A 21,804-nucleotide genomic window follows, 5' to 3' on the forward strand; every position below is an offset into this window, starting at 1 on the left:
TTGTAATTTTAGTAGTTTCCAGACTGTGATATTATTTTAATTGCTAGTTCTTGCTATGTGTAAATAAATATGCTATATTCTAAGCAGTTCTGGTTCGTGAACTGCATGTAGGCAAGCTGTTCATAAAGTTATGCTGTCAAATTCCAATTATCTTACGTTGTAAAACCGCGGGGCGCTGCTGTTCCTGAACATTGAATGATTCAGAACAACGTTTTATTTATGTCTGAACATAAAAATGTATTTAGAGTCTGTATACTTCTCATCTCACCTCTGATGTAGTTTTGCTTTTGGAGATAAAAAATAGATTGAAGCTTGAAGTAAGATTATTGATCTCTCCTGGGCTCATAACATTTGCGACCATTTCTTTGCAGTCTCAGAGAGCAGTAACAGAATTTAGGGAAACTAAAACCTAACACCCGTATGCAAAGATGTTGACAGAGTCTTGCTATGAAATACATATTACAGTGAAAAGCAAACAACATACTTAGAAGGAAGGAAGTGTAATGTAAAATGAAGCCCCAGTGCTTCCGAGAAAACAAAAGTGCTCCCCAGGAAAACTATAAATATTTTAAATGTTGTAAATTTATTGCGGATCTCTACCTGCTTCTGCTCTGTAGCTAGATAATGCTGTAGACCTTGTCAGCACTTTCTGACAGTGACTGCTGAAAGGAAGGGTCTGCATTACGACGGTCGTTCATGGATCGAAATTCAGCCAGTTCAGCAGGAACTGACCAAGATGTAATCCATGTATGGACAGGCTGATTGTACCCAAGTAGATCCATCAATCGATTTGGGTAAAACCAGCCTGTTGGATTTTTTACATACAATTACCGCTAGCAGCTATAACGGCAGTAATCGTGTTCTGCTGGGTGGGAAGGTTGGGCGGCAGAACACAAAAGCGATGCGGGAGGCATTCCACCATCAACACTGTGTTGATAGGGGAATCGAGCTATTTTCTTTCCCTCCACTTGTGGTGGAAGGAAAGAAAGTTGAATCATCTATGGGCTGCTTTAGTTATCACTTGTTCAGTCTTAAGCTGGTGATACACTGTTTAAATTCTAATAGTGGGTGTCCCTGTTGGCTTGACAAAGATCAATTACTCAATCAAATTTTATTGAAGAAGTAGGGCCAAAAATTGTCAGTCAAACAGTTTCTGCAGCCAAACAGCTACAGGCCCTGTTCAGGTATTCTAACAGCCAGTGCTAGAAGCTGACAAAATACAATAGCATGGCAGGGGGGATTAGTTTGTGTGAATTGAGGAATCTGCTATATTTCTTTCATTCAGCCCATAGGCTGAACAAAAGAAATCTATTAGTGTATTGCAAGCTTTACTCAAGTAAGAAGACAACCTGCAGCTTTAAAGGGTAACATCACTTTTGTGGGGGGAAAAAAAGCAAATAAAATACATATATTTGAAGGGCATTCAAGTCAAACTGAGACTTTTGAGTTTATATAATAAAAGAACAAATTTCAAGTGGAAATTGCATTTATTTTTTTGCCTACTCCCCTGCTACATTTATACATTTATCTGGGCATTTAACTAGTGCCTGGAAAGCTTCAGCATAGAAAGATTTGTCAGTATGTCTAAACCATCCTAGGACAGCCTGCTTCACTTTGTCATCATTGCTGAAATGCTGACCTCCAAGGAACTCTTTTAGGGGTCCAATTATCAAGGATCAGGCATTCCACGCACTGAATGTTCACAGGAATGGTTGCTGTGGGCTGGGAACTTGAAGTCTTCTCTAGATATCCGCAGGTTTTATGCCTTCATCACCACATACTGTTCCATGCAAGCACTAATACTGCTGTCTGCCATCTGATTTGGACTGGCCCGAGACATGTGCACCACCTATCAGTAATAGGACACACTTGCCACTTACTACTGCATGTAGTACTGCCATGCTAGCATCCCTTTTTTTTACCTGTAAAATTAAAAGTCCCAGTTTGACTTTTAGTATAGTATATACAATTGTGACAGCAGTCATATTGTAATTGAATGTTATTAAAATTACCTTTCCTTTTCAATCTGCAGCATTGCAGCATTTTTCTGTAAAGTGCAGTTCAGTATGGCTACCTGGAGGCGTTCTGTACACAAATGGTGTACATAACATCCCCCAGAAATGTAACTTCCTGCTTGTGCTGTTTTCGCACAAGTCTGCACTAGGATACAAGGCATATTTTTGGCATTCTCTGCAACAAAACAACACTTTTGGTGAGACAATCCCAAAGGGAAATCACATCTAAAGGGATGCAGACACTGCAGTTTTCTTCACTAGAGCCCTGCTAGTGCAGCAGCTTTTTGATAATTATGAAACCACTCCCATACAGATTTACTTTGCACAGATAAACTGTGATTTCTTCAGAATAACAAAAGTTAGGAATCTCTGGAACAAAGTTTGTTAAAAATCCTTGCAATGTACATTGATGACCCAGACAGGAATGTTTTTTCTCAACAAAAGTGGAGTTACTCTTTAAAGGTATCTCAACAAAAAGATAAAGCACTTGCATATGATGCCTGTATTTGACCTTATGCCCTCTACAGACTTCTTGAATATTTGTGATGCAGTTGCATAAATAGCTGAGTGAAGTTTTTGCGCAATTCTGTACATGTGCAATGTATTGTTGTTGTGGATGCAAGAAGGAAAGTGGAACTTTGAGCAGTTCTGGTAAATTAAATCTGTCTGCAGATTGAAATGCAATGGAAATTGTAATAATATTACATTACAAAATGGCTTGGGTAGCAATCGTATATGTCATATACATATTTTATAAAGTTTTTCCTAAATGAAAACAGCTGAACAATTTTAACATGAAAATAGATGCCTTCTATGACCATTTAGGCTTAGAGACTACTTGTTAGTTGTTGCATAGAGCTCAGTTAATATACAGTTTTGGTTTTTAATGTTGCTTTTTTAAACTCCTGTTTTACAGGTTAACAGACATAAAGGAAAGGGTTAAGCAGCTCAGTGAAGAGCTGGGAAGGCTGGATATGGACTTGGAAGAGCACCAGGGTACCATTATTTTTTAATATATTTATTCAAAAAGTGTAGACACTAGACTAGGGTAAAATAAGTACTATATTGCACGTTACCTTGCTTACTGTCGTTGCCATGCTGATGTAAATTTTTTTTATTTCTGCCCTGTACTTTAATTAGCAGTTCTGTCTTTCTGTTATAACAAACATGTATAAAAGTGTCTGAAAAAACAACTGTCTGGGACACATTTAAGAAGACATTTTCTGCATATTCACTGTCCATCTTTGTGAAGTTGGAACATTCAGCTGCATATTTCCAGATAACACAACAATTGCCACTACCAGCTTTTAATGGGAAACTGTATTTACTGTACTATTCATCCTATTTATAGTCCAGTAAATGTCTCATTCACTACAGGTTCACCACATGCTCAGTATAAAAAAAAAACAACCTAAGACAGCAGAAGCCTAAATAGTTACCAGGAATTATCTGTACTGCATGCTTACATTGGTCCAGCTTGGCACAATGTATTCATATCTCATACCCAGGGGCGGACTCACCATTTGGAAATTCGGGCACTGAGGGCCCAGGGTCAGTAGGGGGCCTCATGAGATGCCCTTGGTACCTTTTTTCATAGGCTTTTATGAGTTTGGGCAAGGACATGATCCCCTATTGCCCGGGGGCCCCATGAGTTGTCAGTCCGCCCCTGCTCATACCTGACGAGCTGCTGGGGAAGCTGAAAATCACTGTAGCAGTCAGCTCTTCTACAGTGATAGCTGTGGTCTCCTGAGTCCCGCTTGGGACACTGCAATGTGCTTATAATGCAAAATACTTTAACAATTTATTGTCACCCAATAAGAGTTTACATCTATAACTACTGATCTTGTGTAAAAGCTTCCATGTGTGTGTTGACTATAACAACCTTGTCATTTCTTAAATTCATTCTCAGCCAGTAGTGGAAGAATAAAAAGAGGAATCTGATTGGCTGCCTCCTTATTTCACAGTTTCCTGTGAATGAATAGCCTACAAGTACTGTCAGCTATTGCGGTTGATGGTTTGTAGTTCTAAATGAACTGCGTGGGTGCTGGTGAGCAATCTCTTAGCTCATTGATTCATTCTGCTATTCAGTAACTGCCTGCATGTATCAAGTACGGGCAGACAGCTTCCTGAGTTTCTGTAGGATCCATGTCAGACTGCAGTGAAATTTTTTTTTTTTACCTACAAAAAAATGTGCATTTATTATTTGTTTTACAGAACGTGACTTTATCATTTAATCTTTAACACATAGAAAACCATGTATGCCTCGGAAGGGGATAGAAATGATTAAAGGACATATAAAAATAATACATCCTAACTAAGGGTGAATGTGGACAGCTTCCCCTGGTTATGTACTGTTTATGATTTTATTATATTGTATATTGTATTATATACAATAATTATATATGTACTAGATGTACCAAAGATATGAACTATGCTACTCTCAAGTATAAAAGATAGCACATTCTCAAAAAGTGCATTCCAAAAAAATTATAAGGAACCATAGCTAAAGGGCAGTGTTTACATCACATGTTCTTTTTGTGCAATCTATAAATACAAAAAAAAATTAGATGTAAAAAAAATGTAACCTCTTCAGCTCTCACGCCTGTATATCCCTTATGGACCAGAACAAGTTATACGTTATACGTTAGGCTTGTTTATTGGAAATAGCTTTGTCATTACCTACAATACCAAAGTAATACATATGCTGATTTTTTTTTAGAACACACAGTTTTCCTTTGGTGATATTGTCAAGCAAAAATTATTTTATTTTCTGTTCAATCCATAGACACTGGAAAAAAACAATACATGTATTTTTTTCTACTTTGATTAGTGTTCAATTAAAACAAATTGTGTAGATAAAAGGTATACATATTCATGGTCCTACAGTACAGGACACAGCCAGATTCAGAGACGACTGGTTTAAAGGGAGGTACCTTCAGGTGATTGGACACTGGCAAAAAAGTGACTGCATTATGAATGCACTGGCTGGGTTGCTGTTTATCTTGCCACATACAACAGAAGCTGCAGCATATACAGGATATTCCTGGAGGTGCCAAAAGGCAAAATACCAGGGGACAGGACACTGAGGCAGAGCATGGGAGGAACAGTACAGAGTAGGCACTTGGAGGCCTTCCCATACTCCCCTCCTCACCCTAAGGTCATAGTAAGTACCCTATTAGGACTCTCCCTCACTTCCATGGTGAGCCTGAAGAGGAAAAGGTTTGGGACATGGAAAAAGTGCCATATTGTCACCCTAGCTGCTAATGGGGCTGTATAAATCATTTTTACCCCACCTGAGGACTCAACCATTATTCTCTTCCCTCCATTGCTCCATCTTGAGTACCCCACTCCTCTTGCTATGCTTGGATTTTGCGGTCTCATCCAGGACCTGGCAGGGATCTTAGATCAGGAAGATAATAGTGGAGCAGATGAGGAAGATGAAGGGGGAGTTAGAGGCTGCCTCCTTTGCAAAAACTCTGTGACACTATTTCAATGTTAATTGATGAGGTGAGGACTTTCTTGACTTTGGAAATGCTGGAGACTTCCACACCTAAAGTTACCAGCACAGGTTTCCTTAAAAGTAAGAACTTTGCTGTGCATTTCCTCATGGAAGACATACTGTATGGTGACTGGCAGCATGCAAAAAAGGTCTATGCGCCACCTAAGCAATTCCATAGAGGACTTGTTTTTGAAGAAATGGATGGTCCTGGAGGTTGATTCGGCTATTGCATGCATCAATAGATCTCTGACAGTTCCTGTGGACGATCTCCAGGCTTTTAAAGACGCCATGAATAAGATATATGAGGTTCTCTTCAAGTCTTCTTTTATGCTCATTGGTCTGACATTGCAACCTGTTATCATCACTATGGTGGTATGCCAGACTCTGGCAATAGGCATAAATAAAGGTTGGTGGAACCGGAAGGCAGAAAGCAGCTGGAGAGGATGCCCTTCACAGGAGGTTGAATCTGTAGCATGGAAGTCGACTCTTTTATCAAAATGGTCACTGGAGGTAAGAGCACCGTTTTGCTTCGCCAACGCAAGGAAAATGTTCCTGTAAGTCCCCAACATCTTCTCACAGTAAGAGTTCCTTTTGTCCTTCACAGGCCTCTCCTTCCAAGCCAACTCTAGGAAAAGAATTCTGATGCAAGTCATGTACTCCCAAGCAGGATAAGCCCAGCTCCAAGCACTCTACATAATGGCTGGGCACTTCCACTCATTCAAGTGGTGGTGGTGGAGGCATTTGTCAGTCTTCTCGGCTTTATGAGATTGGGAAATTCCAGGCCTTTTGTGTTCAGTCCATCATCACCCAAGGCGACAAACTGAAGTTTGTCTCTCCCCCCTCCCCGGTTCTTGCTTTCTGTCCTTAGGGGTCATTGTACCCATGTTGGGGGACAAAAGGTTTGAGGGGTTTTACCCCAATTTGTTCGCTGTTCAAAAACCAAACAGACGTACATCCCATTTTAGATGTCAAGGTCCTCAACAAGTTCTTGAGAGTCTGAAAGTTCCGTATGCACTCTACCAGTTGGTCATTGCCTCTCTGCAGCAAGGGGACTTCCTTCCTTCACTGAACAGCAAAGATGCTTATTATGTCCACAGTTATCTAACACATCAATGATTTATATGATTTGCCCTGAGCGAACAACATCTTCAATTTGTTGTGCTCCCTTTTGGCCCGTCCATGGCCTCCTGAGTGCTTACAAAAGTCTTAGCCCCAGTCCTTGCCTTACTTTGGTCTCAGGGAGTTCACAATGTGGGATACTTGGACAATCTTCTGTTGGTGGCACAGTCTGCTCTTTTTTTATCGAACAACATTCAGTACATGTCTCGTGTTACAAACCTCCTGTTTGGTTCTCAACCTCCAAAATTCAGTCTTAAAACATTGCTTGGAATACCTAGGCCTCATCCTGGGAATGATGTGAATGATAACTATCAAAGCTGCTTCTGCTTTTAACCGAACTGTCAAGCCATCAAATATAAATGATCACGTGTGCAGCACAATGTCAACTGAAGATCAAATAGAGGCTGAAATGGCATCTTCTGTGGCTGTAAAGGATAGGAGGGTTTAGTTCCACTTTAACCTCTGTATTTGTTCCTTGTCACTGAGATCTGTGGCAAGAACTCAGAGGTCCAGATTCACTTCACTTCTGCCAGGAAAGTGTCAGAGCTGGCTGTCTCAACTCGTAAGGAGCCTTTCCTGGTAGTTCATATAGATAAAGTTGTCCTTTAGCCTAAGGTATCTTTATTTACTCAAGGTGGTATCATCTTTTCATCTTAGTCAGCTGCTTCCATCCTTTTGTCCCGCTCTGAAACACCATCAGGAGATATTGCTCTGCTTTATGCAACCTTGCTGGCACTGCTTAGATGAGGCTATCTCTGTGCTCCTGGAGGGATCTTGCAGGGGGTTTCTTGCATCTCATTCTACCATTTTCATATGGATTCATCAAGTTGTGGTTCAGGCCCATGTAGTGAAGGATCAAGGTCCTCCTTTTCCAGTGAAGGCTCATTCTACATTCAGACATTAATGCATCCTGTGCTTTTCAGAATCAAGCCTTTGCATTGATATTTGTGAGGCTGCCACCTGGCCTTCGGTTTGCATGCTTACTATGTTTTACTGTGTGAACATTCATGTCTTAGCTGAATTTGGTTGCAGAGTACTTTAGGCTGCTGTTTGAATTGGTTCTGAACAACTGTTTTTTTAAATGGTCCCACCTCCACATTTTTGTGAGGGGTATGTTGCCTGAATTTGTTGTCTTGTTGCCTTTCGTCAATGGAATTGCTTGGGGATGTCCCAGTCATCTGCCTGTGTCCTGTACTGTTGGATCATGAAAATGGGATTTTTGACTTTCCTGTAAAAGGGATGTCTTGGACTACAGTGCAGGACAAAAGACCCCCTCCCCACTGGGGTTCTCATTGCTTACTACTGTACTGAAGATTGCTGTGAGTGGGCGGGGATGTATGGGGTTCCTCACAGCTTTTGTTTGCCAGTGGCCATATACCTGAAGAGGGTACCTGCCTATAATCCAGTCATCTCTGAATCTTCCTGTGTCCTGTAGTGTATTTGACAAAATGAATGTTATAAGTTTGAACATCCAAGAATCCCATTTCATTTTATGTACCACTGTTGCAAGGTGATCCCCATATCTCATGCCACTCACCATGCACACTCCTTTTGTAAAGTGTTTTTTCCCTATTTTTATCTTTCACTAGTCTTCATTTTTATTTTTTAATAATTATTTAAATTGTTTTATATTTATATTAATTTTACTTTTAATTTTATTTTTATGTTTGTTAATTTTTACATTTTTATTTTTATCTTTACTTTTATTTCGAGTTTTATTACTATTCTGATTCTTTTTTTTATTTTATTTATATATATATATATATATATATATATATATATATATATATATAATATTTTTTTTTTTTGCATTATTTTTCATATATTTTCAATTTTGTACTAATTTTGTTTCAATTTGTATTATTATCCATTTTTGACAATTTTTATATTTTATATACTACATTTTTTTATACATTACACAGAATGATTTTTCATTACAATTTACATTCCTTTTTTAATTGCATCTTTTTAAACACATCTTTGTATTTATATACATCGATTATTGATTTCATTCTTTTGTTTTTTGCTTTTTTATTTAGTTCATTACATCCTTTCATTTTTTCATTTTCTCATTTTCTTCATTTCTCCATCCTTTCGATTTTGTAATTTTTTTCATCTATTTCATTTTTTTCATCATTTTTTTCCATTTTTATCCACGACTTTCCATCTATATTCATTTTAATCCTCTTCCCCTACGCATAGTCACCTTACAACAATGGTTCTATCACTTTTTTTCACTTATGATTGGCTAATTGATTGTCAATCAGCCCCCATCTCCATATATATACTCCATCGGGCATCCACCTCCCCCTGCTTGAAAAAGGAGCACACTTCCGCCTTTCCCGGCCAGTGCATGCTCCGAAACACGTCGCAGTGCACCTTGGGATACTGACGTCATCGTGCTCACACCGCTGTTGTGTTCCAGCGTGCGTTCCACCCGGCTCAGAGTGAGGATGTGCACGCCGTCCGACACCTCAGCTGTCTCCCCTCCAGCCACCACGCTGCTCCAGCGGCATGCTGAGACCTTTTACCGATGACAGCTCAGTTATACAGATGACTACACTCCCCTGTCAGATGTTACATCATACCATTATATCATGCATTACTTTTACCTCATAAATGTGAGTGTTCCTACCTTTTATCTTCAATAAAGTGTTATGCTGCACTTAGAGGCGCTTCTTCTCCTTCTCATCCTAACAGAGTCCGCTACAGTACTTCTTGGGAGCTTGCCCTTTGTGCCATATGGGCCCCCCACCACAGTCACCCTAACCATCATTACCCACCACCAGGTCTACCTAGGAGTCAGTTCTTGTGCTGATTACCTCTCTTCATCACCACCACCGCATACCAGGATAGCCCAGGACCTTGAGCAGTTTTGCGCTGATCACCTCCCTTCATTCTATACGCTGTCTATTTTTAATGTCACTAAAACTATGTTTATGATACAAAGTATTGCGGAATTATTTACAAAAGAAATAAAGCTTTTTTTTTTCAATTTTGCACAAAGTTAATACAAACAAAAAATATAAATATTAATGGTGTTAAAAAAAACAAAACAAACCTAAACATAAAAATCAGCAGAAGCATTATAGCTAAAGGGGGGGAGGAGTTATGTAGGGCTGGTTTTCATTTAATAAGGTGTAAATAAGGGCAAACTGTATTTATTTTTCAGTCACTGCTGAATACATCGCAAGTCCAGGCTTTAATTTCGACAGCCAGAAATTGCCAGCAAATACAATGGTGGGAGTGCCCCCAGCTGACGAGCATACTACATATGCCTTTTTGGTACTTTGATCAAGTATTTTTAGACATACAGTCAGGTCCATAAATATTGGGACATCGACACAATTCTAACATTTTTGGCTCTATACACCACCACAATAGATTTGAAATGAAACAAACAAGATGTGCTTTAATTGCAGACTGTCAGCTTTAATTTGAGGGTATTTACATCCAAATAAGGTGAACGGTGTAGGAATTTTAACAGTTTGTATATGTGCCTCCCACTTGTTAAGGGACCAAAAGTAATGGGACAGAATAATAATCATAAATCAAACTTTCACTTTTTAATACTTGAATGCAAATCCTTTGCAGTCAATTATGGCCTGAAGTCTGGAACGCATAGACATCACCAGACGCTGGGTTTCATCCCTGGTGATGCTCTGCCAGGCCTCTACTGCAACTGTCTTCAGTTCCTGCTTGTTCTTGGGGCATTTTCCCTTCAGTTTTGTCTTCACCAAGTGAAATGCATGCTCAATCGGATTCAGGTCAGGTGAGTGACTTGGCCATTGCATAACATTCCACTTCTTTCCCTTAAAAAACTCTTTCATTGCTTTTGCAGTATGCTTTGGGTCATTGTCCTTCTGCACTGTGAAGCGGCGTCCAATGAGTTCTGAAGTATTTGGCTGAATATGAGCAGATAATATTGCCCGAAACACTTCAGAATTCATCCTGCTGCTTTTGTCAGCAGTCACATCATCAATAAATACAAGAGAACCAGTTCCATTGGCAGCCATACATGCCCACGCCATGACACTACCACCACCATGCTTCACTGATGAGGTGGTATGCTTAGGATCATGAGCAGTTCCTTTCCTTCTCCATACTCTTCTCTTCCCATCACTCTGGTACAAGTTGATCTTGGTCTCATCTGTCCATAGGATGTTGTTCCAGAACTGTGAAGGCTTTTTTAGATGTCGTTTGGCAAACTCTGATCTGGCCTTCCTGTTTTTGAGGCTCATCAATGGTTTACATCTTGTGGTGAACCCTCTGTATTCACTCTGGTGAAGTCTTCTCTTGATTGTTGACTTTGACACACATACACCTACCTCCTGGAGAGTGTTCTTGATCTGGCCAACTGTTGTGAAGGGTGTTTTCTTCACCAGGGAAAGAATTCTTCGGTCATCCACCACAGTTGTTTTCCGTGGTCTTCCGGGTCTTTTGGTGTTGCTGAGCTCACCGGTGCGTTCCTTCTTTTTAAGAATGTTCCAAACAGTTGTTTTGGCCACGCCTAATGTTTTTGCTATCTCTCTGATGGGTTTGTTTTGTTTTTTCAGCCTAATGATGGCTTGCTTCGCTGATAGTGACAGCTCTTTGGATCTCATCTTGAGAGTTGACAGCAACAGATTCCAAATGCAAATAGCACACTTGAAATGAACTCTGGACCTTTTATCTGCTCATTGTAATTGGGATAATGAAGGAATAACACACACCTGGCCATGGAACAGCCGAGAAGCCAATTGTCCCATTACTTTTGGTCCCTTAACAAGTGGGAGGCACATATGCAAACGGTTGTAATACCTACACCGTTCACCTGATTTGGATGTAAATACCCTCAAATTAAAGCTGACAGTCTGCAGTTAAAGCACATCTTGTTCGTTTAATTTCAAATCTATTGTGGTGGTGTATAGAGCCAAAATGTTAGAATTGTGTCCATGTCCCAATATTTATGGACCTGACTGTCTGTAGTATGCCCAAAGTCCACAGCAGCATATGAGAAATATTTAAAGCTCTCAGTGGAGACAGAAGGAAATTGTGTGCAACTGAAAAAACATCCCCTTAAAAAATGGCAAGTGAAATCTGATATACTGTATATCTGCAGTGCAAATCAAAAAAAAATTTAGGGGTGCTCAGTTGCCGGCATGTTTTTTAGGACCCTTTTTAAACTTGTGGCCTATTATTTTCTATTAAATTGGACTGATCAACATTTGTAAATTAGTTACAAGAATCTGTACATGTCTAGTTCCTTTATAGAGCACCAACAATCAAAGGAAGTACAAGCAGGGGCCAGCAGACCTATATGTTTTGAAGAAGAATTCCAATCTAAAAAATGAAATATTTTGTAGTGGCAGAGAGGTTTAGACTGTTAAAGGTCTATGACAAATTTGCCTCTATCTTTGCCTCATCCTAACTGATACTTGATGGATAAGTAGGTACTAGTTTATTGGGGAAAAAAACACTTTAGTCTCTTATATAGACCTATGGCATCTCTAAGGAGAAGGAAGTGCCAGTTATATTTGTGTATTATCCTTAGCACCATTGGGATCCTATAAAAAGTAACCTTTTTTTTTTCTTTTTTTTTTTTACAGAGAGGGTTTTTGTATTTCTCAAAGAATCATTCCACTATAAACTGATCTTTCAGTTCTTGATATATGCAAGAAAAATCAGCTGACAGTTTATTAAATCTACTGGGAATTTAATTCTGCATTGCGTTCACTTGCTGTAACCAGATTGGGGGGGGGGGGCATTCTCCCCATTTTTTTTTTTTTCACTTCTGTTGTCAAAAATACAACAAAAACGATTGGTAAATTTTGTTTTGGATCTTTCAAGACAGACACTCAACCTAGCTGGCTCCATCTTAAATTTACTAGCTGGCCTATGTCCTAAAAATCCATCCTAGCTGAGTACAAACCCTTGTGTGTAGCTGCTGGTCCATCGAGCAGGACTACTATACAAAACAATTTCAGCACTTACTGACTGTGCAGTGGTGCCTTCTAACAATATTTGGGAAGCTCAGCTTTCCCATAATTTTTATATTCTCAGGCCTTATGTTTTAGGATAGGGGATGTCCTACTTAGCTATTTGTTTTTGTTATATGGGCAATGCGTTTTTTTAACCCTACATAAAATATACCAATAAAAAAAATCTAATTACTGGAAAGCCTTGTTTGTCCCCCCAAAAAAACAGTATTTGTTTGATTTACTAATGGCAACTAGTCTGTGCATTGCAAGTGCAGTTGCTATAGATTTGAGGGTAAGCTGTGCTGCTTTCTATCATCCAATCATGTGCTACCAAAAATGCTGTTATTTTTACATTTTACTTTCATGTGATTGGGTATTCTTTGCAAAGTGAAGCTTTGTCTCATTCACTAAGCTCTGGACTAACTGCACTTGCAGTGCACAGTATATTTGCCTTTAGTAAATCAACACCTATGTGTTTTACTTTATGTATTATGGTAATAACAAAGTTATTGCCTGTAGCTGAAAGGGAAAAATGGCCGTGGAGGGTAATTGGTAAAAACATGTCTCTTTGGTGGCTCAAAACCTGGTGGCATTTGTTATGTGAACAATTTGGATTTGTGTAGGGACTAGCAGAGCTCTGTCATGGGAGAAAACAGGCAGCTATTATTGTGTGTCCATTTGAGATTATTTTCTGGTGATTTGGCTTCACCTCTTTTTCAGTCACTGGCCTGTAAGCTATAAAGAAAAGGGTGATTCTGTTTCTAAGTCATTGACCAGGAACAAATACAGACATTAAAGCCAAGGAAGTTGCCATATCAGCTTCCATTTAATCTGCAGTTGACATGGTGCTGGTTATGTGATCAGTTATGACATCAGCCATTACAGTTTGGCTGAGAGCAGAAGCAGCTGTGACAGTTGTCTATCATGGCATGCCTTGAATGAAACTGTTTTGGTGAGCAGTTACATTTATGGGTTTAGTTCCATTTTAAGGAATTCTGACACACATTCACAACATGTTCACAGTATGTTCCGTTTCTGATTTAATATGTATTAAAGACAATTTCAGAAGGAGATCATTAGTGGCAGCCCTCCTACTTCGTCTTATGATAGGGGTACTTTGGGGAGCACCTATTGGCTACACACTGTGCAGTAATTATAGCAGACACAATTAACTCAGCAGACAGTAATTCTGCTCTGTCATTCATTGTTGCTTTTAACCCATTCTTTCTTTCATTTTCCTTTCATTTGTAATTGTTTTATATCCCCTTCTTTTCTTTGGATGACTATTTAGAAGGTGAGAATCTGTTGCTTTGTAGAAGTATAGGATGCTGAGATACCGCCAATTAAAAAACATAGAATTGACTTCTTCTTTGTCCTCCTTTGTCCCTTTTTGTGTCACCATTTTGCCATGTTCCTTGCTTAATTATATTTTAAAGCATTAGCATACTTAGTTTCCATTGACTGTGCTTGCCATGTAATTTTCAGTTTTGCTCGTTGCATTTTTTGTTTTTCCATTTTGAACTATTATCCAAGTCAATACAAAAGACCTATGATATTAGCTGTCTTTTTCAAAAATACAGATTCTTTGGTCATGAAACCCTTTACTAATTATCTGTATAGTAATAGCCACTTTTATAAACCATATTTCAACTGCACTGCCTGGCAGTTTGACACTGTTCATGTGGCCATGCATTAATGGTACTAAAACGTTATTTCATGCCAAGCTAAAATGTCTTCTCTTTATGTTATCTTATAAAAAGAATTGCATAGTAAAAATGTCCAGCCCAAATTTTTTTTTATCTATAGCATAGGGAAGAATTAGACTGCTGTCCAGATATTCCCTCACTTGTGCTGATAACATCACTTTCACTAAATTAAAAGTGAGGGAAAATCATTAACAGGGACAGAGAACAAGAAGTTATTTTTATTTCTGCCACTGTTGTCAGTGGTTTTTTCACTCATTCCCTGTGTGGTAAAATCACCACTGCCACCAAAGCAGTTAAGCTGGCCATAGATGGTTTAGTTTTTTTCATTCAGTCAGTGGTCTGAACTAGTGGTGCACTGAAATTAAAATTCTGGTACCGAAAACTAAAATTCAAAATGCACTTGGCCGAAAACCAAACCGAAATGTGCAGTTTTTAAAAATGAACATATATTTTTTTTTTAAAAAATGCACTTTGATTAAAAAAAAAAACATAAACAAAATATACCCCAATTGTTTGTAAAATATGAAAGAGGATGTTACAGCAAATAGATACCCAACATGTCATGCTTTAAAAATGCGCACGCTCGTGGAATGTTGTGAAACTGCGGTACTTAAAAATCTCCATGGGTGATGCTTTAAACATTTCTACAGGTTAGCAGTGTAAAGTTACAGAGGAGGTCTAGTGCGAGAATTATTGCTCTTGATCTGACGTTCGTGGCGATACCTTACATGTGTGGTTTGAACACAATTTACATATGTGGGCATGGCCTACATATGCATCCACCTTGAGCACAGGGGGGGACGGGGGCACTTTAAACTTTTTTTTATTTATTTAATGTTATTTTTTTTTTTTCACTGTTCCTTTTAAAAAAAAATGTAATCACTTTTATTGTTATCACAAGAGATGCATGCATCCCTTGTGATAGAAATATTTAGTGACAGGTCCTCTTTATGCAGAGATATGGGTTCAATAAGACCCCACATCTCTCCTCTGCAATGTAAAGCATTAGATCAAAAAAAGCATTGATCTAGTGCTTTAAAAAAAAAATGGCCAAAACCGGAATTGACATCGCTCTGGTCCTCCAAGGGCATAGAGATGAGTGGAGGCCATCTTTCCTTCACTCATCTCTATGCCCAGCACCGCGATCGTTAGATGGTTTCTCAGGTAAGGCTGAGAACTACTGAGCGGTGGCCGGTGGCGGCAAGGGGCAAGGTTTATTTGGCACATGTATTGGTGTTTTTTTTTTTTCATTTTTGCCAGAGGCCGAAAGGGGTGTTTTTGGCCGAAAATTTTGATGCATCCCTAGTCTGAACCACTATAGACTCCCCCACTGTCAGAATACACAGATCAGTGTTGTAGCCATTTGCCTGCATGCCCTGGTCAAGCAGCTTCTATCCAACAGGGTAATTGAACAGGAGTCGATTGATAAATCAACTGCTGTTCAACTGCAGTGGCCACATATGAATCACAATTCAGCCGGTCCCTGCTGAACCCGCTGAATTCCAATCTGTCTATGGCCAACTTAAGGGAAAGGAAGCTGTTGTAAGGGTCCATGCACACTGGCCATAACAAATGCTGCTTATACAGGCTTTTGGTGGTTTTTTTTCCTTCAGCCTATATAGGCAGCTCTGTGTTAGCCAATCTGTCCATGTACATTAGGGTGTTTACAGGCATACTATATTTGCAGAGCAGCGTTTTCAAGCATAAAAAAAACTCATCAGATTTGCGTTTTTGATATAGGCTTATGAGCAGAAAAACCACTTGACCAATTTCATAAACGTGGTGTTTAGGGCTGTTTGGCTTTTTCAAGTGAACGTTGAATATAGTAAAAAAATGAGCAGAGGGGAATATTTTTGGAAAAAAAGTAAATGCCCATGAAATCTTGGGCCATACAAGCCCCTATGAGTATTTTTTTATGCTTCTTTTCTGTCAGAGGTTCTGGAATTTGTTCAGCTGCATAGTGTTCATGGACCCTAAGGCTCAATGCACACTAGCATTTTTAAAGCTTCTAGAAGCTGTTATTAGCATTTTTTTCTGCTCTTAGAAGCTAAATACTGTTATCCTATGTGTCCATGCACACTACTTTAGGCTGTTAGTGATTTTTGAACTTCAGCTTCTAAGAGCAGAGAAAATATTTGTTACTGTAGTTTTTTGAAGCATTTTTTCAGCAGAAAAAAAAATGCTATGCACTATTAAAATGTTACTAACGGTATTTGATCCCCTGCTGATTTTGAATGTTTGCCCACTCACAAAGAAATGATCAGTCTAAAAATCGAATGGTAGGTGTATTGTAACACTGAGAGACAGAATAGCAACAAAAAATTCAAAAGAAATGCATGTCTAACAAACTATGCACTGATTGCATGTTCATGTGGGAAATAAGTATTTGATCCCCTATCATTCAGCAGGATTTCTGGCTACCAGGTGTCTTTCATACAGGTAACAAGCTGAGATTAGAAGCAGTCTCTTAAAGGGAGTGCTGCTAATCTCATTTTGCTACCTGTATAAAAGACACCTGAACACAGGAGCAATCAAACAATCAGATTCCATACTATCCACCATGGCAAAGACCAAAGAACTGTCCAAGGATGTCAGGGACAAGATTGTAGACCTTCACAAGGCTGGACTGGGCTACCAAACTATCGACAAGCAGCTTGGTTAGAAGGTGACAACAGTTAGTGCAATCATTCGCAAATGGAAGAAACACAAAACAACTGTCAGTCTCCCTAGGTCTGGTGCACCATGCAAGATCTCACCTCGTGGAGTGCGAATGAGAACAGTGAGGAATCATCCCAGAACTACACGTGAGGATCTTGTCAATGATCTCCAGGCAGCTGGGACCACAGTCACCAAGAAAACAATTGGTAACACACTACGCCGACAAGGATTGAAATCCTGCAGTGCATGCAAGGTCCCTCTGCTCAAGAAAGCCCATCTGAAGTTTGCCACTGAACATCTGAATGATGCAGAGGAGGACTGGTTGAAAGTGTTGTGGTCAGATGAAACCAAAATCGAGCTCTTTGGCATCAACTCAACTCGCCGTGTTTGGAGGAGGAGGAATGCTGCCTATGACCCCAAGAACACCATCCCAGTTGTCAAAGATGCTGGTGGAAACATTCTGCTTTGGGGGTGTTTTTCTGCTAAAATCTTGGGTGAGTACCTTCTTCACTCAGCCAGGGCATTGAAAATGGGTCCTGGATGGGTGTTCCAGCATGACAATGACCCAAAACACACGGCCAAGGCAACAAAGGAGTGGCTGAAGAAGAAGCACATTAATGTCTGGAGTGGCCTAGCCAGTCTCCAGACCTTAATCCAGTTGAAAATCTGTGGAGGGAGCTGAAAGTTCGAGTTGCCAAACATCAGCCACCAAACCTTAATGACTTGGAAAGGATCTGCCAAGAGGAGTGTGCCAAAATCTCTCCTGAGATGTCTGCAAACCTGGTGCCCAACTACAGGAAACATCTGAACTGTGTGATTGCCAACAAGGGATTTGCCACCAAGTACTAAGTCATGTTTTGTGAAGGGGATCAAATACTTATTTCCCTCATGAACATGCAAATCAGTGCATAATTTGTTAGACATGTATTTCTTTTGAAATATATATATATGTGGTTTTTCATTTCCAGGTAGGGGGCGTGCGCTGCCAATTGCGGACTCAGCTGTTGATCACCGGTTCCCAGCAGGTGATTTTCTGCCGGCGTCCGGCAATCGCCGAGGATCACTGATGGGGAGAGACCTGTATGTAAACAATACAAATCTCTCCCCGGTCAGCTCCTGCACATTGCTTAGTATTGCTCTGCATTGCAGAGCAGTACAAAGCAATTTACTGACACAGTGAAAGACATTCACAGTAAAACAGCATACAGTTAACCCTTTGATCGCCCAGATATTAACCCCTTTCTGCCCAGTGCCATTAGTACAGTGTCAGTGCTTTTTATTAGCACTGATCACTGTATTAGGGTCACTGTGGATGTCAGTGACAGTTAGACAGTCCCCCCCCAGCATTAAAATGCCTGCCGCAGTCCCTCTATAAGTTGCTGATCGCCGCCATTCAAAGAACAGAGGTATAACGCTCAGGCAAACAGGCAGGCTTTGGCTCACCACGACACATGATGCAATAGGAAGAAGGGTCAGCCGCATACTGGAGGATAGATGAATATAGTGTGTATTTATTGATCCATAGGACACACAAAACACCAGGACATGAATACAGGACCTGTTAACGTGTTTCACACAATCTCATGCTTAATCATGATTAAGCACGATATCGTGTGAAATGCATTAACAGGTCCTGTATTCATGTCCTGGTGTTTAGTGTGTCCTATGGATCAATAAATACATACTATATTCATCTATCCTCCAGTATGCGGCTGACCCTTCTTCCTATTGATCGCCGCCATTACTAGTATAAAAATAATTCCAGTATATATACACCGCCATTTGTAGATGCTATAACGTTCACGTAAACCAATTAATTTACACGTATTGCACGTAGCAGAATACATTTTGGCCTAAATTTATGATGATAGGCACTTGCCCCCCGACCCAGTCCACCCCTGATCGCAACCCACTTTAGGGCTACGATTCATTATTTGAGAAACATGGCTCTAAGGAATGCAGAAATATTTTTTTAAAACAAGTATACTAGGAGTTAAATGTACTAGATGGATTTGCTATATCAAGAGCAATAGCCATGGTCTGTGTGAGCTGTCAGTGTTGACAGTGAAACAACAAATTATTACAATGTTGCAAACCATAAGAAACCATAAAAAACAATCATAATGATAGAATCTAATGGTAACTAGTAAGGTGGTTAGCCCATAGACTAAACACACATTCTCTGTTTACTGGTTATAAGCTACAGCTTAAACCAGCCATGGGTAATAACTGGGACACTGAGAAGGTAAAAGGGAATAGGCAAGCACAACCATAGTGTAGTATAAAGGAATGATCGATGTTTATTTAAAAATAAATAAAATGCACTCACAAAAAAGGGAGTATATGCAGAGGACAAGTTCAAGCTGCTGCCTCTGAAGCTCAAAGCCTCTGTGGGATGACCCTGCTACAAGTATTTGCAAGGGGAAGAGGAATACTGTCAGTCCAGGAGCCACTCGACTGCCAGAGGGATGAGCCAGAGGGGGGTGGAAGCTGGAGCCTAGATACAGGAGAAGCTTGACACTGCTGGAGGAGTGCTAAAGGATAGGAATGCATTTCAAAGCATACCTCTTCTACCTCAGCCTCCAGTGTCTCGTTTTTGTAGATAATGGAATCTGTAATTTTTTTTTCTTTGGCCTTCTGGCCAAAAAACAAAAAAAGCCATATATATATTTTAAAGCAACCCTATCGCAGTTTAAAAATGCAGATGAAATGTTCCTGCAATAAAAGAACTCACCTCTCCCATGGCACATTTCACCTCAATTTTTTGTGCTGCAGCTGCCATTAGACTTTCATCTGCATTTTATTTAACCTGACAGGGTTACTTGAATCACTCGCATACTGTACCATTGACAGTAAATGCAAAATGTAAAGCTGTAAATGTCTATACAGTGAAGAGGAAAATCATTTTACAATTGACAATTGAGGTGCTGCAAAGGTAGAGTCCTTACCATTATAATGCCATCCTGCCTTAATAGCACAGAACTACTGAGGCTAATTTACTAAAGGATTTGAAAATCACAAAAGTTGTGTTCATGTTAATTATCCAGTTACATGAAGATGAAATAGGAAAACAGGTATTTTCTTTAAACAATTTTTACTATATGATTATTCCTAAATCTTTTAGTAAATCAACCTCAAGATCTCTGTGCTATAAGGAAGCATGGTAACTTAGCAGTAAGGACTGTTCCTTTAAAGCATCCCATGTTCAGTCCCACCAGCAGTGCTCTCTGAAAGGGTTTATATGTGCCTGTTTTCATAGGATTCCTCTTGTGTTCCCAATTTTTTTCAGACAATCCAGGAACATATAGTTGGGTTATAATAGTATAATTCGCTCCTACCCTAATTGGTATGTGTGCATTTTGTAAAAGTGTGGTAGGGATATAAGAATGTTAGCTCCTTTAGAAAGAGCCCAATATAAATGGTTTGTATACTTTTCAGGTTCTGTTGGGTTTTTTTTATGGTGCCATTTACTGTAAAACAACAAGAGAAGCACTTTGCCAAATAAGGACAGTCCTTATTGTTTTGATTTTGTTTGTATTATTATTCTGTGGGGATTAAGGAAAGGGAGGGGAAATGCAGGAGTCTTCTTAATTTCTGCATGGCTCGAAGGGAAGCCGGCAAGACATCCTACAGCTGCAAGGAAATCTTTGCTGTGAGTCCCACTGGAATGTCTTATTGTTTTATTCAGTAAATTAAGGAAAGAGGATGCGGATGCAATTCCATTTGGCCAAAGTGCCTTTTCAGCATTTCATTAACACATGATTTTTCAAGTGAGATATGGCAGAATAAGAAAAAAGAATGGTGAAAATAAATTGGCTGTTAAATACAGATTTTATTGTAAACTATTGTCTCTGTCTATTTCTATAGCTATCGTTAATTTACATATGTCAGCCTTTCTCAACCTTTTCATCACAGAGGAATCCTTGAAAAACCTTTCCAGTCTCAGGAAAACCCTGATAAAAATTACTTTATCTACAACTCATGATACATTAGTGTAATGGTCATTGGGAAGAATGCTCCTTACCTTTGTGGTCATTGTGAAGAATGACCCCCCTACAGATAGCTAAAAAGATCAATGGTGTTAATGGGAACTTATTTGAGAGGCAGAATTTGCTGATTGCTCATGGAACCCCTAGCAACTTCTGGAGGAACCCTAGGGTTCCATGGAACCCTGGCTGAGAAACCCTGACTCGTGATCATAAGCTATAATTCGCCTGAATCGGTTTAGCAGAGGTCTGTTGAATAAGTCCATGGAGTGTATTAGATATCTTCCACTTAAATGGCAGGCAGCCTGTCATAATTCATATTCCAAGTTATTCAGCAGGGGATGCCAGCATTACAAATTAGCACAACTATTGTGATCATAAAATGTTAATCTGTCTTGCCATGGATAAAAGTCTGCTGCTGCCAACCTAGGCAGTCTAGATCACATGGCCTATGGCTACCAATTATTAAAAACTGCAGATAATCTATTGTTTCCTTAAGGAATCGTTCACATGGGCAGCAGGCTCTACAATGCCTCTGAAAAGTGATCTGTGGTGTATTGTTTTTTTGGAAGCAGTGTGGAGCTGGTTCGCAGGCATTCAGGTGGCGATACTACTGCCTCCTTCTGCACACCTATCTTTTGATCCCTAGGGGAAATTTTTCCATCCCAATGAGGATTTCACATTGAACTAAAGCACTGCAACTGCCATAGCTGTGTTTGGCATGCAGTTGCAGTGCAATACTATTGACTTCAATGGGTGAGTATCACACTGTAGGTGGGTAGTCGGGGGGGGTGGCAATAAAAATGCAGATCAACTATCTGTTTTCACATACCTTGACTGCCCATGTGAACTAAGCCTTAG

The 21,804-nt window shown here is 39.6% G+C and overlaps 1 protein-coding gene across 4 annotated transcripts in view; it reads left to right on the forward strand.

The window, feature by feature from the left end:
- IFT74 (intraflagellar transport 74) overlaps positions 1-21,804 on the forward strand; it is a 144,532-nt gene that overhangs the window by 80,150 nt on the left and 42,578 nt on the right. For all 4 annotated transcript variants that reach the window (XM_089678050.1, XM_089678049.1, XM_089678048.1 and 1 more), the window contains exon 13: positions 2,932-3,011. In XM_089678050.1, the coding sequence (XP_089534176.1) occupies positions 2,932-3,011 (80 nt within the window). The remainder of the gene's footprint in view (positions 1-2,931; positions 3,012-21,804) is intronic.

This window comes from Staurois parvus, unplaced genomic scaffold, assembly GCF_062004578.1.
Source record: "Staurois parvus isolate SC_StPar_1 unplaced genomic scaffold, SC_StPar_1.0 ptg000198l, whole genome shotgun sequence".
Taxonomy (NCBI): domain Eukaryota; kingdom Metazoa; phylum Chordata; class Amphibia; order Anura; family Ranidae; genus Staurois; species Staurois parvus.